This window comes from Monodelphis domestica, chromosome 4, assembly GCF_027887165.1.
Source record: "Monodelphis domestica isolate mMonDom1 chromosome 4, mMonDom1.pri, whole genome shotgun sequence".
Lineage (NCBI taxonomy): Eukaryota > Metazoa > Chordata > Mammalia > Didelphimorphia > Didelphidae > Monodelphis > Monodelphis domestica.
Genome location: NC_077230.1, coordinates 231,868,311 through 231,894,219, shown reverse-complemented (window position 1 = coordinate 231,894,219; position 25,909 = coordinate 231,868,311). Strand labels below are relative to the sequence as shown.

General features: G+C 37.6%; 1 protein-coding gene and 1 pseudogene across 11 annotated transcripts in view; one reads left to right on the top strand and one right to left on the bottom strand.

Annotated features, from left to right (window-relative positions):
- Positions 1-166: 166 nt before the first annotated feature.
- The window catches only part of IFT46 (intraflagellar transport 46), a 31,664-nt gene continuing 5,921 nt past the window's right edge, over positions 167-25,909 (bottom strand). For 3 of the 11 annotated variants that reach the window (XM_007494702.3, XM_001380657.5, XM_007494697.3), the window contains exons 3-13: positions 19,118-19,197; positions 17,375-17,527; positions 16,713-16,849; positions 15,670-15,744; positions 12,903-12,996; positions 12,056-12,184; positions 11,646-11,767; positions 9,310-9,376; positions 7,997-8,057; positions 7,027-7,112; positions 6,029-6,581 (exon numbers count right to left, since the gene is read on the bottom strand). In XM_007494702.3, coding sequence (XP_007494764.1) covers positions 6,486-6,581; positions 7,027-7,112; positions 7,997-8,057; positions 9,310-9,376; positions 11,646-11,767; positions 12,056-12,184; positions 12,903-12,996; positions 15,670-15,744; positions 16,713-16,849; positions 17,375-17,527; positions 19,118-19,162 — 1,065 coding nt within the window. In that variant the 5' untranslated portion in view covers positions 19,163-19,197 and the 3' untranslated portion in view covers positions 6,029-6,485. The other 8 variants (XM_056794308.1, XM_056794303.1, XM_056794309.1 and 5 more) reach the window with 6 other exon arrangements.
- Positions 13,211-14,216, top strand: LOC107652421 (centrosomal protein 20-like; annotated as a pseudogene).

The window sequence follows — 25,909 nt, the reverse complement described above, 5'->3', positions numbered from 1 at the left end:
GGAGGTACAAAAGAAGACTTAGGGGAGGCCCGAGTTTCCTCAATCTGGCAATGCTCCCAATGCCACTGAAGCCCTAGACAGAATAAATATTCACACAACATGAAAATGATTTAGGAACACTTTAGCAACCTTGAAATGATGGGAAGCTAAAATGGTACAGAGCATATTTTTTCTCTTGTTAATATTTTATTAAAAAATTCTATTGCTTAGTTCTGTGTTGAATACATAGAAAGTTGCCAATAAAATACCTGTCATCATATATATTCATATTTTCTCCCCAAATATAGCATAAGTTTATTAAGGGCAACTACACTTTCTGTTTTGGGAGAATCTATGGAGTAGCCCAGGTGATCCCATAGCTTTTCACTTTAAGGGGATAGAGACTGGACCTAGAATTTCTCTGGAATAGGGAACAACTCTATGAGGAAACCCCACCCATGCAAGCTGTCACCTTTCCTACAACTTGAGTTGCTTAGAACAATGAGAGGCCATGACTTGCCCTGGGTCACCCAGTCAAGATGTATCAGAAGTGAGAATTGAATCCAACTTTGAGACAAAATTCTCCAATACAGCAAAGGATATGAATAAGCAGCTCTTCAAAGAAGTATAAGCAAGGAAGCTAGGCAGCTCAATGGATAGAGACAGGAATTTCCTGGAGATAGGAAATTCTGGGTTCAAATTTGACCTCAGACATTTCCTAGCTATGTGATCCTGAAGAATTCACTTGACTCCAATTACCTAGTCCTTATCCAAGGTTCTAAGACAGAAGGAAAGGATTTTAAAGAGAGAGAAATGTAAGCAATCAACTACCGTATGAAAAAAATACCCCAAATCGCAAAAAATAAGGAAAAGGCACAAGTTTGTAATTTCACATCATCAGATTGACAAAGATGGCAAAAATGGAAAGTGACAGTTGTTAGAGGGGATATGAGAAAACTGTTTTCTTTTATATCTTTATCTTCTAAATATCCAAGTATCAATACTTGGATATCAATAGAATCCATTCTAAAACAGAAGAGCAATAAGGGCTAAGCAGTTAGGGGACTTGTCCAAGGTCACACAGCTAGGAAATGTCTATGGTCATATTTGAACCCAAGACCTCACATCTCCAGGCCTTGCTCTCTATCCACCGTGCTACCTAGCCACCCTCTATTAATGGAGCTATGGCCCAAATATTCTGCAAAGCAATTTGGAACTATGTCCTCAAAGTCATTGAACTATGCATATATTTCAACCAGAGATACCACTATCTAGGTTTGTCTCAGAAGTAAAAAACAAAGAATAACAGAACAGGGATCGACTATATCCTGGTAAATGTATCCACCAACTCTTTGGGGGAAAAAAAATGTACTTCTAACATACTGAAGTATGTTAGTTTAATCTGCATTATTTGCTCCATTGCTTTAGATGTAGGCAATTCAAAAACAAGAAATCAAGCCCTGGATTGAAGTGTTTGCCAATTTCTGAAGCATAAATGATCATGCTGAAAATTTAGAAATTAAGAGCTAGTTTAATTTGGCCCAAGCACTCCCTTCATAAAACAAAATGCTAGTATCAGTGCTTTCAGTTGCAGCAAAGAATCAGAAGTAATACAGCATTGGGAATGTCTAAGTAAACTATGATATATAAATTTAAAATGGAATAGTATTAGGATTTAAGAAATTGTGAAAAGTACATATAGAACCCAGACCAAATTGCTTGCCATTTCAGGGAGGAAAGTGGGAAGGGAGAGAGGAAGACTGGATCTTATAATTACAGAAAACGTGCTGAAAATAGTTAATACATGTAATTTAGAAAAATATGTTAATTATGAAAGGGACCAATTTAAATAAACTTGGAAAGACCTAACCAATGTAAAACGAAGTGTGTAGAACCAAAACCATTTACAGAATGATGATATTATAAAGGGAAACAATATCAAAAGACTCAAGAACTCTTAATATTGCAGTGGTCAATCATGACTCCAGAACACTGACAATGAATCACAGATCCTTCCTCTTGATAAAGAGGTGATGGACTAAAGATGTGGAATTAAGAAATTTTCAGCCACAGTCAATGTGTGAATTTGTTTTGTTCAATTGTATTTATTATAAGGGAAAGTTTTTGCCTTTTGGGGTTGAGAAATATGGGAGACATGAGGAAGCAATAACTAATACCAAGACATGTCTGTGAAACATTAAAAAAACCAACAATCCTTAACTTCTGCTTTAGAATCAACACTTAGTATCATTTCCAAAGCAGAACAGTAAGGGCTAGGCAATGCAGGTTAAGTGATCTGCCAGGGTCACACAGCTAGGAAACATCTGAGGCCAGATTTGACTCCAGGACCTCTTGTTTCCAGGCCTGGCTCTCAATTCACTGAGTCACCTAGATGCTCCCATCTGTGAACCATTACAAAAAGCTAACAGAAAAACAAGCTGGACTAATAGAAATTCATTTCATATATATTATTTTTTCCATTCTTTGTTTATAGAAATGGTCATGTTTAATGTCTGTCAAGTTTCCAAAGGAAAAAAATTTAAAACAAATATTTAAGTGATATATACAAATGGCTATGATCACAATATGGATATTCCTTCTAATGCTCAAGATAGCAAGCCATCCATGACTTCCTGTGTGTACCCCTTATTTATACGCTCCCCTAATTTATCACTGAGAGTCTCCATAGACTGGGAAATTTCATATTCTCTTGACAAATTCAAGGAATCCAGTAGAACACATGGGCTGTCACTAATCCTTCCCCCTCAATGTGTGGCCAACCTACCTTCATTTCTTAGGGGATCCTTTATTCTGGTTACACTTCGTTACATGTTATACACTTTACACATCTACCATGTGTCTCTCGATTGCCCTCTCTGATACTCATTTTTAATTCTTCAAAGACCACAGTGTTCCACAACTTACAACCCTACAATGTTACCTGAAGAATATCTCTATCAAGAAGGCAAACTTTTATTTGAGGGTCATAAAAACTTTCTGAACTCTCAAAGGTAATCTGGTCTACACTATTCCTATTTAACTTGGGGTATAATTCATTGCCCATTTGCAGACTGCCCAAGACACACTTACACACAAGCTCTGCAGTTCTATAGGTTGTCCACCTAACTTTGTCATAAGCTGGACATAAGCTAGTCTTAATTTTTAAAAAAACCTTTAGGGGGCAGCTGGGTAGCTCAGTGGATTGAGAGCCAGGCCTAGTGACGGGAGGTCCTGGGTTCAAATCTGGCCTCAGCCACTTCCTAGCTGTGTGACCCTGGGCAAGTCACTTGACCCCCATTGCCTAGCCCTTACCACTCTTCTGCCTTGGAGCCAATACACAGTATTGACTCCAAGATGGAAGGTAAGGGTTTAAAACAAACAAACAAAAAACAAAAACCTTTACCTTTCATCTTATAATCAATACTAGTTCCAAGGCAGATGAACGGTAAAGGCTAAGTAATAGAGGTTAAGTGACTTGCCCAGGGTCACCCAGCTAGGAAGTGTCTTTGAGGCCAGATTTAAACCTAGGACCTCCCATTTCTAGGACTGATTCTCAATCCAATGAGCCTCCTAGCTCCTTCCTCTTTATTTTTAAAGTTATGGTTAGGGCAACCTCTTTTGAGAGGTTATTGATTTTATCTAGGAGGCTCTTCTATGTTCTGGAACTCAATAATATTTGCAAATGGGAACTTCTAGAAGACTTCATTTATAGGAGCTTCTTCAGCTTGGCCTCTGTGCTCTGCAGGCAGTGGTGACATCTGATGAGCATATATCTATTTTATGTCTCACCTGATACACATGCTCAGAATGTCACTGAACAAAGGTTATATACCTTTTAAGAAACCTTCCATGGTTTTGATGTGTGCATGAGCAGCATTTTGCTGAAGTTCTGTTTTACTCTACCAAATAAAATGCTTTTTACAAGTCATTAAATGAGCACAGTAAGATTTTGTGTTCTCTGCCACTTGACAGTTTTGTATGATAAAGACTGGGTTTTTTGTGAAATGTTGCATGCAAAGGTCTTCCTATTCCCAACCATTACTTGGATATAAAAGATATCATTCAGAAAACGTATGCCACAAAAGGTCATTCTGTTCATGTAAAGAGGAAAGAAGAATGAAGGATGGCACACCAACAAAGCGTTCAAGTGACTTACAGAAAGGTCTCCAGGATGGTGGGTAGGCTACCAACAGATGATTTATGAGAGGGTTGGGACAAGAACTACACAAGACAGGAAGATGCAGAAGGATTGTAATCTGTAGAGAGTTGTAGAGAGTACCCCTAAAATCAAAGGATTCAGAGCTGAATGGGAATTTAAATATAATCCACCCCCTTCATTTTACAGATGAAGAAATCGAGGCCCAGAGGTTAAATGGCCTGCTCAGTTACAGTTAGCTAGTAAGCAATAATTCTGACACTGGAACCCATGTCCTCTGACTCAAAATTTGTCCCCTGTTACTATACCATGCTGCCTTATCACTATGATATATGTACAATATAGATTTATGATATTAACATATATAATAGAAGCACAGGGATATTTTGAAAGAGGGGGGTTACAAATTATCCAAATTATCAAAGAGTAAAAAGACATTATTTTAAGCAGGGGAAATGACTTTCATAAAAGCTCCGAAGTGGGAACATATGTAGTGTAGGGTGGTGAAACAGAATGAGTAGAGAAGACTTGTGCCTCAGCCTCTTTTGACTTCTGTTGTGTTGAAGAATATGGTCTCTATAATCTCTAACAATTGAAATTGCTTAGCTCGATAGAAGCAGAGTTCAAGTTGGGGAGTAAGAGAAAGGTTGATGAAAGAGATGCTCTTAGCACATGATTTCCTCCCCCTCCCCCATCAGCAGCTCTGCTTGTCAAGCATCAGGTCACCCCCAGGATAAAGCTCATCACTTCATAGACTCAGTTTTTGATACTCCACACCTTGGATCCCTCAGATGCCTCCCCTCTCTGAGAAAGACTGAAAGGCAGAGTGTTAAAACTCCTCCCAAGATCTTCCTTTATAGAGGGTTTGCTATGTTTCAGGTAGCTCTGCATCTTCCATCAGTGAGTAGGTAGTTCTGCTTGATTTCAAGACTTCACAAACATCACACTTTCCCAGCAGGGCACTCCCTGGTGGTCCTCCTACACCCTTTTTCTGTACTATCTTTTCCTATGAGACAGTAAACTCCTTAAAGGTAGGCCTGTCTTTTTCTTATTTGTATTGCTAGTGCTTAGCACAGTGCCTGACAACATAGTAGGTGCTTAATGTTTACTGAATAGAATAGCAAATGTTTAATTAATGCTTGTTGAAATGGAATATATATGTAAGCTACTCAGAAGTCTGTACATATATTCTTTTTCATTCTCACTGCTAATCCTACGAAATGGGTAGATTAGGAATTATTTCCCCATTTTACTGAAAGAGACACTGAGGAATATAACAATTAAGTGATTTGCTCAGGAATCACAAAGCAAATGGGCAAAAGGCAGTCAGTGAATTACCTTTTAGGAGTTAAAAATAATGAAAACTGAAGATTATTCTTACATTTATGTTAGGGAGACTGGAACAGGGAACTCATATGAGAGGCTGATACATTCATCCAGACATGAATCTGAGTAACTGGCAACTTGGCCTTACCTCTGAAGGAATAGGGGGTCTATAACTTTTCTGATAGCCTGGAATGATCTCCTAATTTTCATAAAAGCTTCAATGAACATTTTATTCTCATAGAACAACTGCTTCCTTCCTTTTCATCAGACTTACTATCAGGGATTCACTGGGTACCCAGACGAATACAACTAGGCTGGGGAGGGAGGATATACTCCTGGGCTTGACATACTGGGTATATACATATGTGTTTTTATTAACATAAACATAAAATTGTTTCAGGGTTTGAAGATGGAGCTATCAATAACCTTCATTTAGGAAAAATGAGGGTACCAGGTTGGATTGAAACGGTTTACTTAAGCTGCTACTAACTTTAATACCTTTAGTAGATATCCGATTTCTTAAGTTATCAGTCAACACTTCCTCTTTCCTAAAATAGAAGAAAAGTCTAACAGATAGAACATTTTATTTTTAATATCTATGCCAATAAACTCCATAAGTAAAAAGAGAATCATTCCTTTCTATTCCAAACAAGACAGCTATTAGGTTTTCCCATCTCCCCACAACCTATACTCCCTCATGTTTCTGAAATTCCAGGACACCTGAAATATTCTTCTAACTCAAACCCCTATAAAGTGGGCTATGAATACCCATGTTCTGAGGGAAGGGATCTGAGACAGGGTCAAAACAGAGGCTAAGATAGATAAGCACTTTTTAACAAGTGTCTGCAGTGCTCTCTGACCTCTCTCTGAGTTGCTAGAGGGCAATAGGAAGAGAACAATCTCTCCGTGAGCAGAAGTATGGCCCATGGCAAATATTCGAGCTTGGCTGAGATCAACTTCCCCTTCTCAGTTGGGGGGATGAAGGATCCAGGTGTGAGGTTTGAGACAGAGAGACTTGTGGGGCTCAGCTGAAGGTTAATGTCTCTGCATCTCCAGCCTGGGAAGTGGGATTAGATGGAGGAGTGGCTGCTTTCTTTCCTTCAGCCAAGGCTTTGAAATGCTAAGGAAAGAGAAGGTGGAGAACATTAGAGATAGGCCAGTAACTCATCAACTCTTTCCCAAAATAATTCTTTGGTGAAGCCTCATAAAATAAGCCAGAGGTTTGCTCCAAACTCTGTTACAAAGGAACTCCTTTTTTATTTCCTGCCTTGTTTCTTCAACTCAACTAGCATTTATCACTTGTTTTCCTGTATTTGCCAGAGCTCTCTGACTTCTGGCCAAGATTCACCTGCCCATTCCTCCTTTTGCTTGTTTCTGTTCTGTTGTCTTTGGAGTCATTATGGGCTGGGTCTAGATATGTAGACAACTCTGTGTAGAGTCATCCTCTAATGCCATAGCAAATTCTTATGGAGATGATCATAGATGGAGAACTCAGAATTGGGCCTTTGCTGCCTTGTAGTTCTCTCCACAATAGAGTCTCAGCTGGTCCCTGGTGTTATGCTTACCTGGGAATTCTTGAACTCAGAGTAGAGGGAAAATAGCAGGTGAAGGGACTGAATCCGGCTCTTGTAGATAGGAATGTCCAGGATAGCTAAAATAAAAAATCCCTAGAAATAGGATCAAACTTAATTCTGGAAGTCAAGGGTATTTATCTATTCATCCCATCGATCCTGATGATACCTCCCTCTCCCTATGTGGAACAGCATCCTCTAGACAAGAACTCTAGAGAAGATGTTCCCCTCCTTAGAGGAGTTAATTCACTCAACTATGGAACTCTACTGAGGGTGGAGGAGGAGGAGAAGGCACTGAGATGTCCTGATTGGAATGTAAGTATAGAATAATCTAACCCACCATATTCCCCTCCAATGTACATGACCCTTCACATCCATCCACTACAGACATTTTGCCATCTACCCTCTTACAACCTCTTTTATCCCATCTCCAGCTTCTCATCTCTTAATCTGGGAAAAATGATTGTATTATTATAATGGATTCTGGAAAGGATGTGACAGCTGATTACCCTTTAGCCCCATTCAACATTGCTGTGATTCCCCAGACCCAATCTCCTTTCTCTGGAAGCCATTCTCCTATATGTGTTACCTCCACTTACAAGAATGAGGACTATTTCACTTTTGACCTATATCCTTAATATCTAGCATCATGCCTGACACATATTAGGCACTTAATAAGTTAAAATTTTATTCTCACTCTTCTTCCTGGAAGAGAAAATTCCAAATATCTTTAAAGAACTTGACCATTTCATAACTCCTATGACCCCAGAGAGGGGATGGATTTCAAACGCTGGAAGGGTCACCACTGTCTTCTGACCCAACAGAATCTAAGCTGTTATCTAAGCACCCCAAAATGACAAAATTGGTAGGTTCCAGTCTGGAGGGGATAATATTAGCCCCTTCATTAAGAGTTGGAGATTTCTGAAATTTAGGGATCTGGAGTAAGAGGATAGAGAGAACTCACCACAGATCATGTCAATGTATTCTGCTAGGCTACAATCAATGTCAGCTGTGGGCAGGCTCACCTGGAAACACAGAGTGAGAGGAGGAGGCTGAGTCAGAGGACTAAACCTTGGGGAGACTGTTGCTCTCTCCAAGACAGTCAGTGATCTCCTAATAACTAGATCCAATGGCTTTCAGTCCTTATCCTCATTGACCTCTTCAGCTCTTAATACTGCCGATCCATCCCGATTGGTGGATATTCTCCTATATCTTGGCTTCAGAAACACCATAGTAGGGTGGTGTTTCTTCTTCTTTAACCACTACTTCACTGGCTCCCCATCTCTCTGAGTACTTTGTATCAGTTCTTTAAGGAGCTTTCCTTTAGGTTATAAAAGAATGCATACTTTTTTTGATCCAGTAATAACACTATGGGGTCTGTATCTCAAAGAGATTAAAAAAAAAAAGAAAGGACCTGTTTGTACAAAAATATAGCTGCGATTTTTGTGTTGGCGAAGAATTGGAAACTAAAGGGAGGTCCCTCAATTGGGCAGTGGCTGAACAAATTGTGGTATATGATGGTGATGGAATACTATTTTGCTGTAAGGAATGATGAACAGGATGATTTTAGAAAGAACTACAGCAGAACCAGGAGATCATTATAAAGGTAACAGCAATATTATGGAACAATCAAATGTGACAGACTTTGCTACTAACAGCAATACAATGATCCAGGTCAATTCTGAGAGACTTATGAAAAAGAAGGCTGTCCACCTCCAGAGAAAGAACTGTGGGAGTAGAAATGCAGATTAAAACATATGATTTATCACTTGGTAATTAGGACATATGTTTTGGGGTTTGGGTTGTATAAGATTACTCATTTACATGAATAATATGGAAATATGTTTAGTGTTTAATACATGTATAACTGAGACTGAATTGCTTGTCAGTTCCAGGAGGGAGTAGGAAAGAAAGGAGGGAGACAATATGGATCACATAACTTTGGAAAACTTATGTGGGAATTTGTTATTAAAATACATTTTTTTAAAAAGAAGCTCTCCTTTAGGGGCAGGTAGATGGCATAAGGATAGAGCACCAGGTCTGGAGTTTAATAAATCCAGTTTCAAGACATTTCCTAGCTTTGTGACCCTGAACAAGTTACTTATCCCCAATTGCCTAGCCCTTGCCCTTCAGTCCTAGAGTTGATACTAGGACAGAAAGTAAGGGTTTTAAAAAAGCAAACTTTCCTTTAATGACTCCAAAATAACAATACTAATGACTAAATACAGACTTGTTGGCACACATTCCATTCCCTCAGAGCACTATGATTTTACCCACCTTGCCTAAAAGTTCCTCAAATTCTGGGGACCACTCTTGCATCAGAGTGTCAATGTCTGGCATGGGCCTGGAAGGGCAAAGACAAATGTTAAAAGGATGTTCAGACTGATGACATCAGAGTTGTACCCAATAGAAGAAAAGATGTAGAGAACCTTCCCCTTCTAATAATACCCTTTGCTCCATTTCATAGGAAAATTCCTCAAACGGAAACCCATTTCACCTGAGGATTATGATTTGTGGAAGACCTAAAGATTGTTTCCAAAATTAATTTAATTCAATTCAAAAAGCATTTATTGGGGACAGTTAGGTGACTCAGTTGATTGAGAGCCAGGCTTAGAGATGGAAGGTCCACAGGTTCAACTATGAACTCAGACATTTCTTAGCTGTGTGACCTTGGGAAAGTCACTTGACCCCCACTGACTTAGCCTTTAGCACTCTTTTGCCTTGGAATCAATACACAGTATTGATTTTAAGATGGAAGACAAGAGTTAAAAAAATGTTTTAAGTGTTTACTATGTGCTAGATTCCAGGGATACAAAAACAAAAAGAAAAATGGGATCCCTTCCTCTCAAGAAGTTTATATTCTATCAACATTTTCACAGCATCTAAAGCTAATAAGTAAATAAGAAATAACTTGAGAAAGGAGAGAGCTCTGACAACAAAGGAGGCAAAAAAAAGGTTGAAGCAATGGGATACCTTGAGAGAGAAATAGGAAGAGGTATGTTTGGGGCAAGGAAAACCACCACTACTAGGCTTGACCACCACTTTCCCCTTCAATTTCAATAGAGGCACATCTATCTATAACTCTGAATCTGAGAGCCTTAGGAATAGCAGTGCCCCTAGACTACTGACCCTGCTTTTAGCTATCATTTAGAGGAATAATTGCTCTTCAGAAGGGTTCCATCTTCTTTGCCACCAAAAGCTAACCAACTGACACCAAGTAGGTTAGGGTCAAGAGTAGCCTGAGACTAGGTCCTGTTTCCAGTCTAGCCCTGAATCCACTGTCTTAGGAAACTTTGGAGATGTGGCCTGGCAACTGCTTCTGCCACAGCTACTGAAGACCCAAAAGAGAAAATTCTCACCATCAAGTTGGCACTGTCAGATGATTCAATATCAGAAAATGATATAATTTTATCAGTAGAAATAGCATTGAAGAAAATGCATTGCCATCTGCTTTGCTGTTAAACTCTGACTTGATACTTTCTATCTGACTTGCATGTGAAACCTTCTATAAGCACTTTCCCTCCACCATTAGAATGTGAATTCCTCAGCTCTGAAGTCCCATATCATACCCACTGAATTGGCAAAAATGACAAAAAAAAGGTGACAATTAGCAGAGAAGTTGTGGGAAAATAGTTGTATTAATGGCTAGTTGGTGGAGATGTGAATTGGTTCTACCACTCTGGAAATACTGAACTATACCTAAAAAGCTATTAAACTCACTGACTCAGACATATGACTACCAGATTTATATCCCAAAGAAAGCAAAGAAGAGGAAAAGGTACAGAATATGTATAAGTACAGAAATATTTATAGCAGCTCTTTTTATAGTGGAAAAGAATTGGAAATTGAGAGGACGCCCATCAATTGGGAACAGCTAAACAAATGATGATATATAAATAGAATGGAATATTATTCTGCTATAAGAAATGACCATGTAGATGGTTTCAGAGAACCCTAGAAAGATCTGTATGAACTGATGTTAAGAGGGGGTAAGCAAGACTGAAAGAACAATTCACAAAATAACAACAAATTGTAAAGACAAATAACTTTGAAAGACTTAACTGATCAATGCAATGACCAACCTTGATTCCAGAGGACTGGTGATGATATGCTACCTATACTTTCTGAGAGAGAGGTGATGGAGAATGAAATGTTTGTGGCATATATATATATATATATATATATATATATATATATATATAGAGAGAGAGAGAGAGAGAGAGAGAGAGAGAGAAAGAGAGAGAGAGAGAGAGAGAGAGAGAGAGAGAGAGAGAGAGGGCCAGTGTGCTAATATGCTTTGTTTGCGTATTTGTTACCAAAGGGTTTTTTCCCCCAGTGAAGGAGGTGGTGGTAGAGAAAAATATTTTTATTAATTGAAAAGAATTGAATTGAAAGCCAAAAAAAAATCACCATGCTTTCCTTCTCTCAAGAGGAGTTGGTTTTGTTAGATATTTTTCATTAGTGCTTGGCACCCAGGTGGCAATTAATAATAAACATTCACTGAACTGAAATGATTGTGCACCCTCACACACACCCCTCTGCATAAAGATATGGGGACTGCCAGAAAAGGATGAACAGGAAAATTACTTTGGAAAGGTTAAGGGAATTCTGACCTGGTATAGTGAACAGTGGCTGGGGGTTTAGAACGATGGAGCTCAGAGATGCTCTCTATCCAAGTGTCAATGGCTTTGGGATTCTTTTCTGCATCTTCAAGGCTCTTCACTTTCATCTGTTGCTAGAAAAAAGAAGAGAAAGTTGAAATGAATCTTATGGTTGCCTCCCTCAAAGCCACAATCTCTGTTTAATGAGGGGCCAACTCATCTCTCCCACTGCTACACTTTGAAAGTAGAACAGTTGATGCAAAGGCAATACGTCAGCAGACAAAGGAAATTCATAGGAACCCTTCTCTTTGAGATCTCTGTTGGAATCAGCCTGAGGGTAGTTAGTCAATTGTGTGAATGCCTGCTGCACTTTCAATCCCTCACCACTCTGGACTGGGAACCCTTCCAGGTTGGCATCTTACTGTGATGTTGTGCTGCTTGGAATTCTCTGTCAACCAAAGGGAAAGTACTGTAGGATCAGACTGCTTTGTTGATGGTTCATCCAATACCAATAAGCCAAGGTTGTCAGGCTTCCCATCAGGACGTGGGACCTGATATGGAGAAGAAAAAGAAGGGATGGCAACTAGCAAATCAGCATAAGGGGTAAATTTCCAAAAAGCTGATGGAAAATTACTATGGCAGGTTGTCATCATCATTATCAAGCACACATTATCAAATCACAAAGTGACTGTTTTTGCATAGTGCTACTGATGATATTATATTTAGAGAACTACATATACAACTTCTGCCCCCTATGAGTTTACAATTTAACAGACTCAGTAATATTCATATACGATAACAAATTTCTAATAATATTAATATATAAGAATTTATAAAGTACATAAACATAACATATACATGTATATAACATACATATATACACACACTATACAAATACACATTTGTAAAAGAATTACATGTCAACAATGAGTGAAATTAAAGCAAACAGTAAAGTTAACTGGAAATAACTTTGTCTATTACTGGAATATAAAGTATGTACTGAAGGAAACTGCTAAAAACATCCTAATTCTAGTCAAGTCAGAGTCAAGAAAATATCTATTAATGTTAAATCAATTTAGGCTGGTTTCTTGGATGGATAGATCTTGAGAATAATCTGAATGGTAGACGAAGAACAGCCTGATCAGATGACAACAGGGATATAAGATGCAAGCTTCTGAATCTTAGGCTACCAAAATAATTACTATTGATTAGATTCAATGAAGCTAGCTGAGGTGGACAAAATCATGGAAGAGATTTTTAAGATCTTACCTTTAAGAAGGCATCAATATCCCCAACAGCTGGGATGAAGTCTGGAATGAAAGGTTTCAGTTTGTGGTCCAGATCAATAAGCTGTGGTGTGTACCTAAGAGATACCAACAAAGTAAGATGGTGTTATACACATAAGCAGTTAATTGCCATTAGTAAATCAAAAAACGTTAGAACAGAGATTCTTAACATGAGATGTTTTCCAAAAAATATTTTGATGGCTATATAATACATAATATAACTGGTATCCTTTGCAATCTTATTTATTGAATTGTGAATACAATAAAAAATATCATTCTATGGGTTGGAAAATGGCGACTGTTGCAGAGCTCAAAGCAGTTTTAAAGGATACACTGGAAAAAAGAGGTGTATTGGGCCACTTAAGAGCAAAGATCTGAGCTGAAGTTTTTAATGCACTAGATGATCAAGGTGAAAACCTCCACCACTGTCTCATGAAAACCTTCTAATTAATGAATTAATTAGGGAATATTTGGAATTCAACAAATATAAGTATTCAGCATCTGTCCTTGCAGCTGAATCTGGTCAACTGGCAATGCCATTGGAAAGACAATTTCTCATTAAAGAATTAAATATATTTGAAGATTCGAATGCAAAAACAGTTAAAGATGGCATCCAAACCACTTTCATGAAAGGATCTTCACTTCAGCCTTCCAGATGAAACTTTGACAGGCAGTCCAATTAAAAAAACATGAGATGTGTATAGGCATTTAGAAAAGTGAAGGATAACGGGCACTAATACAGAAGATCATCATGTTTCTCAAGCTGTGAAGAAATGATAGCTTTCATTTGGTGCAAATATACATCTTTTAATTTCCCTGCATGTATATTAAATTGCTATTTATTGTCACAATATAACAATATACAAATAATATGTGTATTTTGTAGAAAGGCAAGTTTTTGGAACACATTTAGCCATCTCATGTGTTTCTACATTTGTGAATAAAGGTTAACGAAGCTTATTGAATTTGAATTGAAAAAGATAAGCATTTTGTTTTTAGGCAATATTTTAGGATATTCCAAACTAGTAGAAAATGAAAATGCATTCATTTGCCATGAAACTCTCCTCTTTCCCTTTCTAATTCCTCCTGGAAAACAGAACTATATTATATATCACAGTGTGTTTTTCAGTGTACTTCATTCAGTATATTTATTCCTCCAACTAAAATTATGTTACATAGCAAAATTCATTTAAAATACATATAAATGTGGAACAAATTTGAAGTGCAAAGGTTACGTTAAAAATACATTAAAACAAGAAAAACTTTGGTTAATCAGTAATTTTTGAAATATATTATGATTTTCCAGGGAGCTGGTTTTTAAAAGGATTAAGGATTAATTAAAGGATTTTAAAATTCTTTGAATATGAATTTTTAATTACTCACCAATCTCTTTCCTTGAAAAGTTTATGCTTTTTTTTTTCAAAAGGGTTAATCTAGAGATTGGACAAGAACTAGCTTTTTAAATTTCCATTAAGTAAAACAAAGGGCTATTTTGTAGTATGTAAAGTGTAGGCAATGAAGAGACAGGCTTTGGGTTAAAATACCAGGATGTGTCTACCTGTTAAAAAGACGGTACTATTTAGCCTTTATATAGCTAAATACCTCGATAGTACATTTTAAAGATGAAATGTCCAAGTATTTACCCTGTATTCACAAACTTTAAAAGTTTTCATTAAAATTTATTTTGGCTTCAAAATAGGATACTTTGAAATTTTCTTGTAAACTCTTCTAAAATGTGATTTTCCCCATATTTATTAGAGCAGTTACATGCATAATGTGGAATTAACATATTTTCCCAGTTGCTCTAAAACATGTATCTGATTATTACAGAATATGGCACCTGACCAACAGAAGCTACATATGCAATCTAATAAAAGTAAAATTTTGAAAAGTATCTTTTTGTTAGAGAGAACTTTTAGCCTTAACTGTAAACCCTTGTTTATTAGGAAAAATGTTATGGGCTTTATTTAGTTCAAGAAAGACTCCAATTGAAAATACTTTGTACTGATTTTATATTTGTTGATAAGAGATATAATGTTTAGTGTTTTGAGATTAAAAGATCAAAAGTGTTACCAGAATACAAAAATAAATACTACCATTAGCCATCATCTTATAAGTCTTTAGATTTTAAGTAGATCAGTTTAGTGCAAAGTTAAAGAGTTCATGTACAACTGATCTAATAAAACCATATAAATGCAAGAGTATCATAAGAACTAGTTTTAAAATAAAATTTGTAGTCTGATTATAATTATGAGTTCCGTTGTATGTGGGAATTTAAAATGTCTTGATTCTTCCCAGAAGATTAACTTCAGACTTCAAAGATGTTGGCAGTGAACATTGAATTTACCTCAGGATTTTCAATCATGTAAGATTATATATATTCAATCAAAATTGAGTACTGTAATTTTGGTACAGATGTCAAAATGGCAAAACAGTAGCTAAACAGAATTATGTTGAATAGAGACTAGTGCTTTTGGATGCAATGTTTTGTAATAATTTTTATACTAAGATGACTGATAATTTAAATGTATCTTTCAATAAATGAGGTTAAAGTACCTTTTTTTTAATAAAAAAAAATATCATTCTATGGAATCCATAGGTTTCTTCAGACTGCCAAAAGGGTCCATGACATAAAAAAAAAGGTTAAGAATCCCATTGCTTTAGAAGGGTGATGTGAATTCCCCTAGGAATGGGAAGAAATCTGGTGATAAATCATTTACTTACCTAGTGACATACTGGAAGTTACTTACCTAGTGATATACTGGAAGAGCTCTTTTATTTCAGCAGAGACTGGTAAATGTTCATAATCTGCAGGGTCATATGCACTGAAGAAAAGAACAAGATATTCAAGACTGGCAAGTAGGAGAGGTGTGATATGATGCTCTCTAACTACAAAGTACTGAACTCCTAAACTAGCCACTGCTTCACCTGATCCTTCTATTCTTGGGTGGGTTTGCAAAGTTGCTTTAAGATGGACTCCGTAGATAATGAAGCATGCCTTCTATCTCTTGGCAGAGAAGTGATGGACTATATGTGCAGAATGAGACATAGACTTCATAGCCATTAGGCTATTATGCCTATATTTATTTGTCATAAGAGAGGGCTTTTATGAGGGATGGCAAAGGTGAATTAGTGGGAAATGACATAGATGCAAAAGTCAATAACAATTTTAAAAATCACATAGGAATTATCTACTTTGTTAATCATCTATAATTTATAGTTAATAATAGCTGGCTTTTCCCCCTTAGAAAATGTTTCTGGATCACTTCACTGACACCAATTGTGTTCTCATGGATTGAAAATTCCTTTTAACCAAAACTAAATCAATTGTTTTTAAAAAAAATAAGAGGTTCCTTTCTAAGGCCAAGTTGAAATGATTTTTGGACTATCCAGAATTTTTCAATTTCAATTATTTCTCCATATTCTCCACACTTCATATTGTGTACTGTTTGTCTTTTTAAAATTCAAAACTGTCATTTTTATTTTGAACTTAACAAACATAGACATACCTATATACAAAGAATGAACAAGAGGATTATATGTGAAACTATGAACTTGTTACCTGTAATTTGTTTTATTTAAAGTAGAAGTTAAATTTAATAAGATAGCAACAAAACTGTCCCATTTGGATCTCTTTCTGAACATTTGGGGTTTTTTTCCTTATATTTTATTGATTCTTTTCCCACACCTTTAACCTAATGTCTTCCTAGATTCCTAAAAGGTGAAGGCACAATAATTTTGTGAGGATATTTTCCTTCTCCTTGGGTATTAGCAAAAAAGAATCTTCCCTCACCCTTCCAAAGGGGCACCATGTTCTTCATCATCATCATCTTCATCAGAGTCAGTCTCAGATGAATCATCATCTTCATCTTCATCCTCATTCTCACTGAAACCACGCTGAGTGGCCATCTGAGATGTCTTTTTCTTCTCCTGAGTAGGAGCAGACAGAGAGAAGATCAGAGCGCTTGCAGTAAGCCTTTAGGCCTTATGATACCCAGATTTCTCTCTCCTCCCTCTAATCACCATCCCCACTGACACCAAATCACCAGGGGAAGGAAAGTTCTCTCCTGAGAGGGCTTAAGGAAAGGCTCAGATTCTCCTTTGTCCCCTGCTCTAACTGTAAACTAGGGTCCCCATTTTCACTATTTTGCATTCCTTTTCTGGGGTGCGGGGTTGGGACAAAGATTCTAACAATTATGTCATCCACACTGGTCATTCAGGAGCTTCCAAATGCCCCATGCAAATTTTACTTAACTTTAGCCAATCTTGTCTCTGAATCCTGACCATCAAGAAAATAGTAGGTTTTTCAATTCAGTCACTTGTTCAGTTGCTATTTCCCTTCCAGATGAGGTGCTTACCCTATCCATTTTCTCTCCCCGTAAGTAGTTAAATGCATAAACTTAAATGTTCTATCCCAACATCAGAGATCGTTTGCTCCTTGGCATTGCCACCTACCTTTCTGAGCTTCTGGCTCCCTATATACCATCCCACCCTCTCAGGTCCACGGGAAGGGGCGTGGTGGCGCTTGGGGCTTGCAGGGGCAGGAGGGGCAGGGTCCGAGTCTTTGCCTCTGTGGCCTGGGGGCTGTGGGATGCCCTCCCTCGGGACCTGAGGGATGACCATTCAAATAGCCCCCTTTAAAAGTAGGTTTTGAAATCTCGATTTCCGTAGGCTTATATTGAGGTTAACTGCTGTATGGCTCCAGTCTGTTTTTAATTACTTAATCTGTTTCTTTGATTGTGAAGTACCTATTGGCATATAAAATTGTGACATATGTTACAAAACAACATAAAAACTGCTTTTGGTTTGGTTTTCCTTTATAAATGATAAAACAGAAATAACATTATACATTAACTAACTAAGGATTATTTTCATTAAGCAGTGACTTTACAAGACAATAGAGCCCATTCTGTTACTATGACCCAGTGGTCTATAGTTACTTAGAACATTTTAACAAATATTTCTTCTATGTCTTAACTTGCTAAATTTGCTCTTGGTCACATAGCTATCAATGTTAGGATTTGGGAAAGAGAAGATTATAAGGAAAATTGGTTCTGCTGCTTTTAGAACTGCTAAAATAGAGGCTCTATGATGCTTTAGGGTATATATTGTATTGGAAAGATAATGGAATCCAAAATGTTCAGTAGTGTTGAAAGACAAGAAAGAAGGTAATCAAAAAATTGGGCTAGACTGTCTTAGGAAACTTGGTCATTTCTTGTGTCTATCCCTCTAAACTTATATGCTCATGTTCAAGTCCCTTAATTTGTACTAGTATTTGTGGTGGATTCCAGATTTCAGGGCAAGAAAGACCTGGTGACTTTGTATGCAACAGAAGAATGTCTAAAATGTGCCTTTTGATTGCAACTTAAAAAATAAATAAGTAAAATTCCCAATACCTTTACAGTGCTACCCAACCTGGCAAATGTAAAAACCCCAAACAAAAAAATTAAAAATTCTGGTTTCATGGCTATACTGCTGCTAAGTAGTTGCCATATTCTCCTTGAAGTTAAAGGAGCTGTAGGAACCACCTTGAACCTATATTGAACTTTTTCTTTTCTGTAATTTTATGAAATCTTCTTTTAAAATGACAGACTGCTAAAAGTTGTTTGTTTTTTTTGCAAAAATTCACTACTATAACTATATATACAGCTCTCTGGAGGCATTAACAATACACTTTGGGAATTATCTGTTAAACATGAAAATGGAAATTGTTTAAGGTTATCTCCTAATTCCCAAAGTTGAATCAAAGCACAGGGTATATCTGATCTCCTATTGCTTCCCTATCTTCAAGAGAAGCTTGAGATTCATGTCTTTCTTGAATCTGAATAAAATAAATTTTCTGTGTTCTAAGTATAATAGGCAAAAGAGGTATCTAGGATCAATGGCTCCAAATTAAAGAACTTTTCCATCAAGTAAGTTTATTTTTACATACTCCTTCAAATGAAGGGAAGAACAAGAACTGTTTCTTTTGTCCAAATTGTATGAAATTTTTCACCAAAAATTCACCTGTAATTTTAGACTTTCCCTTCCTGTGAATAGGTTTTTAAAATCCTCTTTTTAAGAGACTTGCCTCTGATTTTTCTATCCTGCCTAAAAGGGGAAGTCAATAAACACTGACAAATATATTGTTGTTACTTCACAGTGAGCAATGGCATATTAAAGCAGAAATTTCACAACATAAGCTATGTTACCCCATACCTTGTTGTTCTCCTCTTCATATTCATCACTGCTGTTGTCACCCATGGTTTTGGGAGGGAGGCGTGCAGACCGAGGTAGTCCTAAGAATAAGAGAAGTAAAAATATTTTTAAATCCCCTCAAATGAGACATGATTATAGCTGAAGATATACCTACTCTTCCCACTATCATTTGATATAGTTTTAGAAATAATAGCAACAACAAGATGAGAGAAAAAAAATTAAAGGTATAAAGATAGGTAAAGAAGAAACACAATCTGATGATGTAATGGATACTAGGGAAATCCTGGGGACTAAGCAAAGATATTAAATGAAAAAATTAATAGCATCAGCAAAATTAAAGGTTTACAAAATAAACCCTCAAAAATCAACAGCACCTCTATATCATAACAAAACCCAAGGAGACTTCCGGTCAAGATGGCGGCGTAGAAGCAGCGAAAGTTCAGACCTCGGAAACCCTTCCTTACCGATCGCAAACAGAGTGCTCCTAGGCCACCGAAATTCAAGCTGAACAACAGGATAGACCTGGGGAAACCTCCTCCTGGATCTGGATCAAAAGGTACCACACCCCAAAAGCCAGAACCCTAGATCACGTGGATCTAAGGGGTAGACAGAAAGAAGGTCCCATGACCCATCCCCCCAACCCAGAGTGCTGGGCCCAAGGCAGCAGTGGGAACCTCAGGGCTCTGAAGACTCACCTTGAAAGCAACCTGAGCCAGTCTCCGGGGCACCCAACACAGACGGCAGGGAAACATAGAGAGAAGGGGGAAGCCTGTAACCCCCTGGCTGGGTCCTTCCATCTGAGTCTCAAGGGAGGTCCCAGCTTTAGGGCACCAGCTGAACCCAATCCCATCAGGAGCCCTCAGAGCTACTGAAAGGACAGAAAACCCAGGGCTGGCAAAGGGGTTGCTCCAAAGAGCTTACCTTGAAAGTAACCTGGGCCAGTTTCCAGGCATTCAACACAGACTGTGGAAGAGGAGGTTGCTGCTTTTTTCTTCTTCTTTTTTTTTTTGCATCCGGGATCATTTGGCCCACACCACCTGAACCTAATCCCATCAGGAGCCCTCAGAGCCCAGGCAAGCCACTACCCCTTCCCCCTTAGAGAGCAGGGTCTTCTGAAAGAACCAGCTGAACCTAATCCCATCAGGAGCCCTCAGAGCTATTGAAAGGACAGAAAACTCAGGGCTGGCAAAGGGGTTGCTCCAAAGAGCTTACCTTGAAAGTAACCTGGGCCAGTTTCCGGGCATTCAACACAGACTGTGGAAGAAGAGGTTGCTGCTTTTTTTTTCTTCCTTTTTTTTGCATCCAGGATCATTTGGCCCACACCACCTGAACCTGATCCCATCAGGAGCCCTCAGAGCCCAGGCAAGCCACGACCCCTCCCCCCCTTAGAGAGCAGGGTCTTCTGAAAAAACAGAAACCTAGAGGCGAAGTCAAGATGGCAGCCTAGAAGGAGCATAGACCTGGCAGCCTGGCCAGAGCTTTGGAGATCCTCCATATCTGCTCCAGCCGTCCAGGAAGTTTAAAACTCAGGGTAAACCCAGTCCAACTAAGCTGAACTCAATCCCATCAAAAGTCTCCCGAACCCAGGTAAGCCCAGACTCCCCATCCATCCTCATTGACTGCTGGACTTTAAGCCAATCAAAGGCCTCCAGAGGACAGGAAAGCTCAAACCCCCAACAACCCTCCCCCAGAGATTACACCAAGAGATCCTCTGTTAAAGCTCCAAGAGGGGAGATTGATAGAAGTCCCCAAAAAACAAAAAAATGAGAGGAACAAGAGCACAGACAAATACAGGGAGGAAAGAAGGGGTGAATTTGAACAAACAACAGAAACAGAAGAAAGAAACTACAATAGACAGCTACTACTCACCAAATGGAAAAGAGGGGGAGAGATCAGCAAACAATAAACCAGAAATCCCAGCGAATTGGATACAGGCTGTGGAAGAACTCAAAACACAACTAAGAGAGGCTGAAGACAATTGGGAAAAGAACTTAAAAATTAAGATAAGTCATCTGGAAACAGAGGCACTTGAACTAAAACAAGAAAATAGTGTCCTGAAAGCCAAAATCATCCAGCTGGAAAATGAGGCAAAGGAGATGAAAGACGAGATAAAGAGGATGAAAGACGATCTTCAAAGAAAATCAGAGCAGAAGGAAAAAGACAACCAAAAAGCCAGAGATGAAATCCAATCTTTAAGAACCAGAGTAAAACAACTAGAATCAAGTGACCTCACAAGGCAGCAGGACACTATAAAACAAAACAAAAAGAATGAAAAAATTGAGGAAAATGTGAAGCATCTCATTCACAAAACAGACAATTTAGAAAATCGTTCAAGAAGAGGCAATTTAAGAATAATTGGACTACCAGAAGACCACTACAAAAGAAAAAGCCTGGACATAATACTAGAGGAAATTATCCAGGAAAACTGTCCTGAGATCCTAGAACAAGAGGGGAAAGTGGAGATTGAAAGAATCCACAGATCACCTCCTGTATTTAATCCCCAATGGACAACACCAAGAAATGTTATAGCCAAATTCAAAAACAATCAGATGAAAGAACAGGTATTACAAGCTGCCAAGAAGAAGCCATTCAGATACCATGGAAACACGGTGAGGATAACACAGGATCTGTCTGCATCCACACTGAAGGACCAAAAGGCATGGAATACGATACCAAGGGAACTAGGCCTACAGCCAAGAATAAAATACCCATCAAAACTGACTATATTCTTACAGGGGAAAGTATGGTCATTTAACACAACAGAAGAGTTCCAAGCATTCATAAATGAAAGACCAGACCTGAACAGAAAATTTGAAGTCCAACCACAGAACTCAAGAGAATCATCAAAAGGTAATTAAAAAAGAGGGGAACAACAACAACAACAACAAAAGTTTTTTTAAGAGACTCAATAAGTTAAAATGATATGTATCCCTATAAGAAAAGAGGTCATTAGCAACTCTTAAAAACTGTTGCTATCACCTAAGCAGCTAGAAGAACTACACTCAGAGGGAACAGTGACAAACTGTATAGGATGAAAGGACAAGACATAAATAGGTATATAGATATATGCATGCATAAATACATATACATGTGTATGTATATGTGTGTATATATATATATATATATATATATATATATATACATGACTAAAGCTAAAAAAAGAAAAGAGGTTATGAACAAAACCCAAGAAACAAAAATAGAAAGGATTCCGATTCCAAATAACTACAAAATGAATAAAATATCTAGGGATCAATCTATCAAAGCACACAAGAGACTTGTACAGATTTAATTACAAAGTACTCCTTAAAGAAACAACTTAAGTAGTTGGAGGAATCAGTGCTCAGAGTTTGTCCCTGCCAATATAATGAAAATGACAACACTTCTAAAGTTAATTTACAATTTAATGCTATACCAATCAAATTACCACAGGGATTCTATACAGCACTTGGTAAAATAATAACAAAATTTTTCTGGGGAAATAAAAGAACTAGAACATGAAGGGAAATGATGAAAAGAAATAGGAATGAAGGAGGAAGAACACTTCCAGATTCCAAACTACATTATAAAGCAAACACTCATCAAAACCATCTGACATTGTTTAAAAATAGAATAGGAGATTATTGGAACAGACTAGACAAGAGAGAATCAGAAACAACAGAACTCAATACATAAATTACCTGGGAAGAAACTCCTTATTTGATTAAAAAACTGCTGGGAAAACTGGAAAGCAGTCTAGCAGAAATTAAGCTTAGACCAACATCTTATACTATATTCCATAATATATTCTCTTTTTTTTAACCCTTAACTTCCTTTTTTAAAAAATATTGATTTAACTAATTAATTTGGAATATTCCCATGGTTACATGATTCATATTCTTTCCTCTCCCTCCTATCTCCCCCCTCATAGCCAATGAGCAATTCAACTGTAACCCTTAATTTCTGTCTTAGAATCAATACTATGTATTAGTTCTAAGGCAAAAGAGCAGCAATGGGGCATAAGTAACTTTCCCAGGATCACACTGCTAGGAAGTATCTGAGGCCAAATTTGAACTCATGACCTCTCCTAACTTTCTATCCACTGAGCCACCAGTTGCTCCTCCACAATACATTCTAAATGGATATACAAGCTTAATATTAATGATAAGACTACAAATTAATTGGAAGAGAAGCAGATTATATATCTCTCACAGATATAGGTAGGAGATGCATTTTTTTTTAAAAAGTATTATTTTTTTTAAATTTTTTATTTGGTCAATTTCAAACATTATTCCTTGGTTACAAAAATCATTTTCTATTCCTCCCTCTGCCTCCCCGCCCCCCATAGCCGACGCGTAATTCCACTGGGTATCACATGTGTCCTTGATCAGAACCTATTTCCATGTTGTTGGTGTTTGCATTAGGATGTTCACCCAGGCTCTACATCCCCAGCCATATCCCTTCAACCCATGTATTCAAGCAGTTGTTTTTCTTCTGTGTTTCTACTCCCACAGTTTCCCCTCTGAATGTGGATAGTGTTCTTTCTCATAAGTCCCTCGGAACTGTCCTGGATCATTGCACTGCTGCTAGTAGAGAAGTCCATTACATTTGATTGTACCACAGTGCATCAGTCTCTGTGTACAATGTTCTGCTAGTTCTGTTCCTTTCACTCTGCATCAATTCCTGGAGGTTGTTCCAGTCTCCAAGGAATTCCTCCAGGTCATTATTCCTTTGAGCACAATAGTATTCGATCACCATCAGATGCCACAATTTGTTCAGCCATTCCCCAATTGAAAGGCATCCCCTAGTTTTCCAATTTTTTGGCCACCACAAAGAGCGCAGCTATGAATATTCTTGTACATGTCTTCTTCCTTATTATCTCTTTGGGGTACAAACCCAGCAGTGCTATGGCTGGATCAAAGGGCAGACAGTCTTTTATCGCCCTTTGGGCATAGTTCCAAATTGCCCTCCAGAATGGTTGGATCAATTCACAACTCCACCAGCAATGCATTAATGTCCCAACTATGCCACATCCACTCCAGCATTCGTTACTTTCCATTGCTGTATTGTTAGCACTTGTGAAGTGATACCTCAGAGTTGTTTTGATTTGCATCTCTCTGATTATGAGAGATTTAGAACACTTTTTAAGGAGATATATTATTAACCAAACAAGAGATAGAAGCAATTACAAAAGATAAAACTGACAAGTTTGATTGCATGAAAGTTTCTGCACAGACTAATGAATATACCTAGAATAAAAAGGGAAGTGGTCAAATGGGGGGAAAAAAATCTCTGTATTAAATTTCTTTGATAAATGTTTAATACCAACATATATAGATGACATATATAAAAATTATAACCATTTCCCAAAAAATAAGTAGACAAAGAATATAAACAAATGGTTCTCAAAAGAATTGCAAAGTATTCACAACCACTATGAAAGAATGCTCTGAATCCTTAATAATAAGAAAAATGCCCATCAAAACAACCTTGAGGTTTCTACCTAACATCCTGCAAATTGGTAAAGAGGACAAAAAAAATGGCATTAGTCAGTTTTGAGGGGTTGTAGAATGATAGGCACCGCAATATGTTGTTGATAGAACTACGAGATGGTATAACCATTTTGAAAAGCAATTTAGAATTATGCCAATCAAATGACTAAGATATTCATACCTTTACTGGACTTATAGTCTAAGGAAGCTATGGATAAGAAGAAAATCCTTATATATGCCAAAATATTTATAGCAGCACATTTTTTGATAAGAATGCTTTAGAAACCAAGTAGATGCCCACTGATTAGGGAATGGCTAAACAAACTGTTATGAATGAATGTTGTTGCTACTCTTCAGTCATTCATTTATGACTGACTCTTCATGACTCTGTGGACCATAGCATGCTGATACTGTCCATATGGTTTTCCTGGCAAAGATAATGGAGTGGTTTGCCATCTCCTTCTGCAAAGGATTAAGGCAAACAGAGTTTAAGTGACTTGCCCAGTGTCACACAGCTACTACGTGTCTGAAGCTACATATGAACTCAGGTCTTTCTGATTCCAAGCCCAACCCTCTATCTATTGAGCAGGCATAATATAATGAGGTAAGAAATATATGTGAAGAATAAGGAGAAACATGTAAAGATCTACATGAATGGATGCAGACTGAAATAAGCAGAGCCAAGAAAACAATATATATCATAAATATAACAATGTAAATGGAAAGAATTGTATATCAAAAAATCAAAAGTGAATTACAAAATTACAAAGATCAAGTATAATCTGAAAGAAGAGATATGAGAAGACACTCCCAACCTAACTCTTTGTGGAGATGGGAAATCTACAAGTGTTACACATTCACATACATCTTCAATTCATCAAATGTATTGATTTCCCCCCCTTAAAAATACTATTTATTATATATGACTCTGGACCAGAAGGATGTTGTTCTTTTTTATTTTTTTAACTTCTTTAAAGTAAAAAGACAAATAACAAAAACTCAAAAAACTCTAGGGGGAGGGGGGAGACTTTCTTCCTACTCTTTTGAATGGAGCAGGCAGGTCCTGCTTGGTTCTGTCTCTTTTGCAGTCTAGTTGCCATTGTTGCTGCTCTTCTGTATGGGGTGGCTAAGGTTAGGCTCTTTGCCAAAATCTTTTCCTTCTGGCTCTATTTCTGGATGGTTTGGTGTAGGTTTTTGTCTTGGCCTAGTCTTTGTCTCTTTCTCCTTGTACTATTTACTTCATCACCTGCTATGGCCCTGACAAGCTCCAATAGGATATAAATGGGGGTGATTGCAAGTCTCCTACCAGGCCTAGTGCTTATGC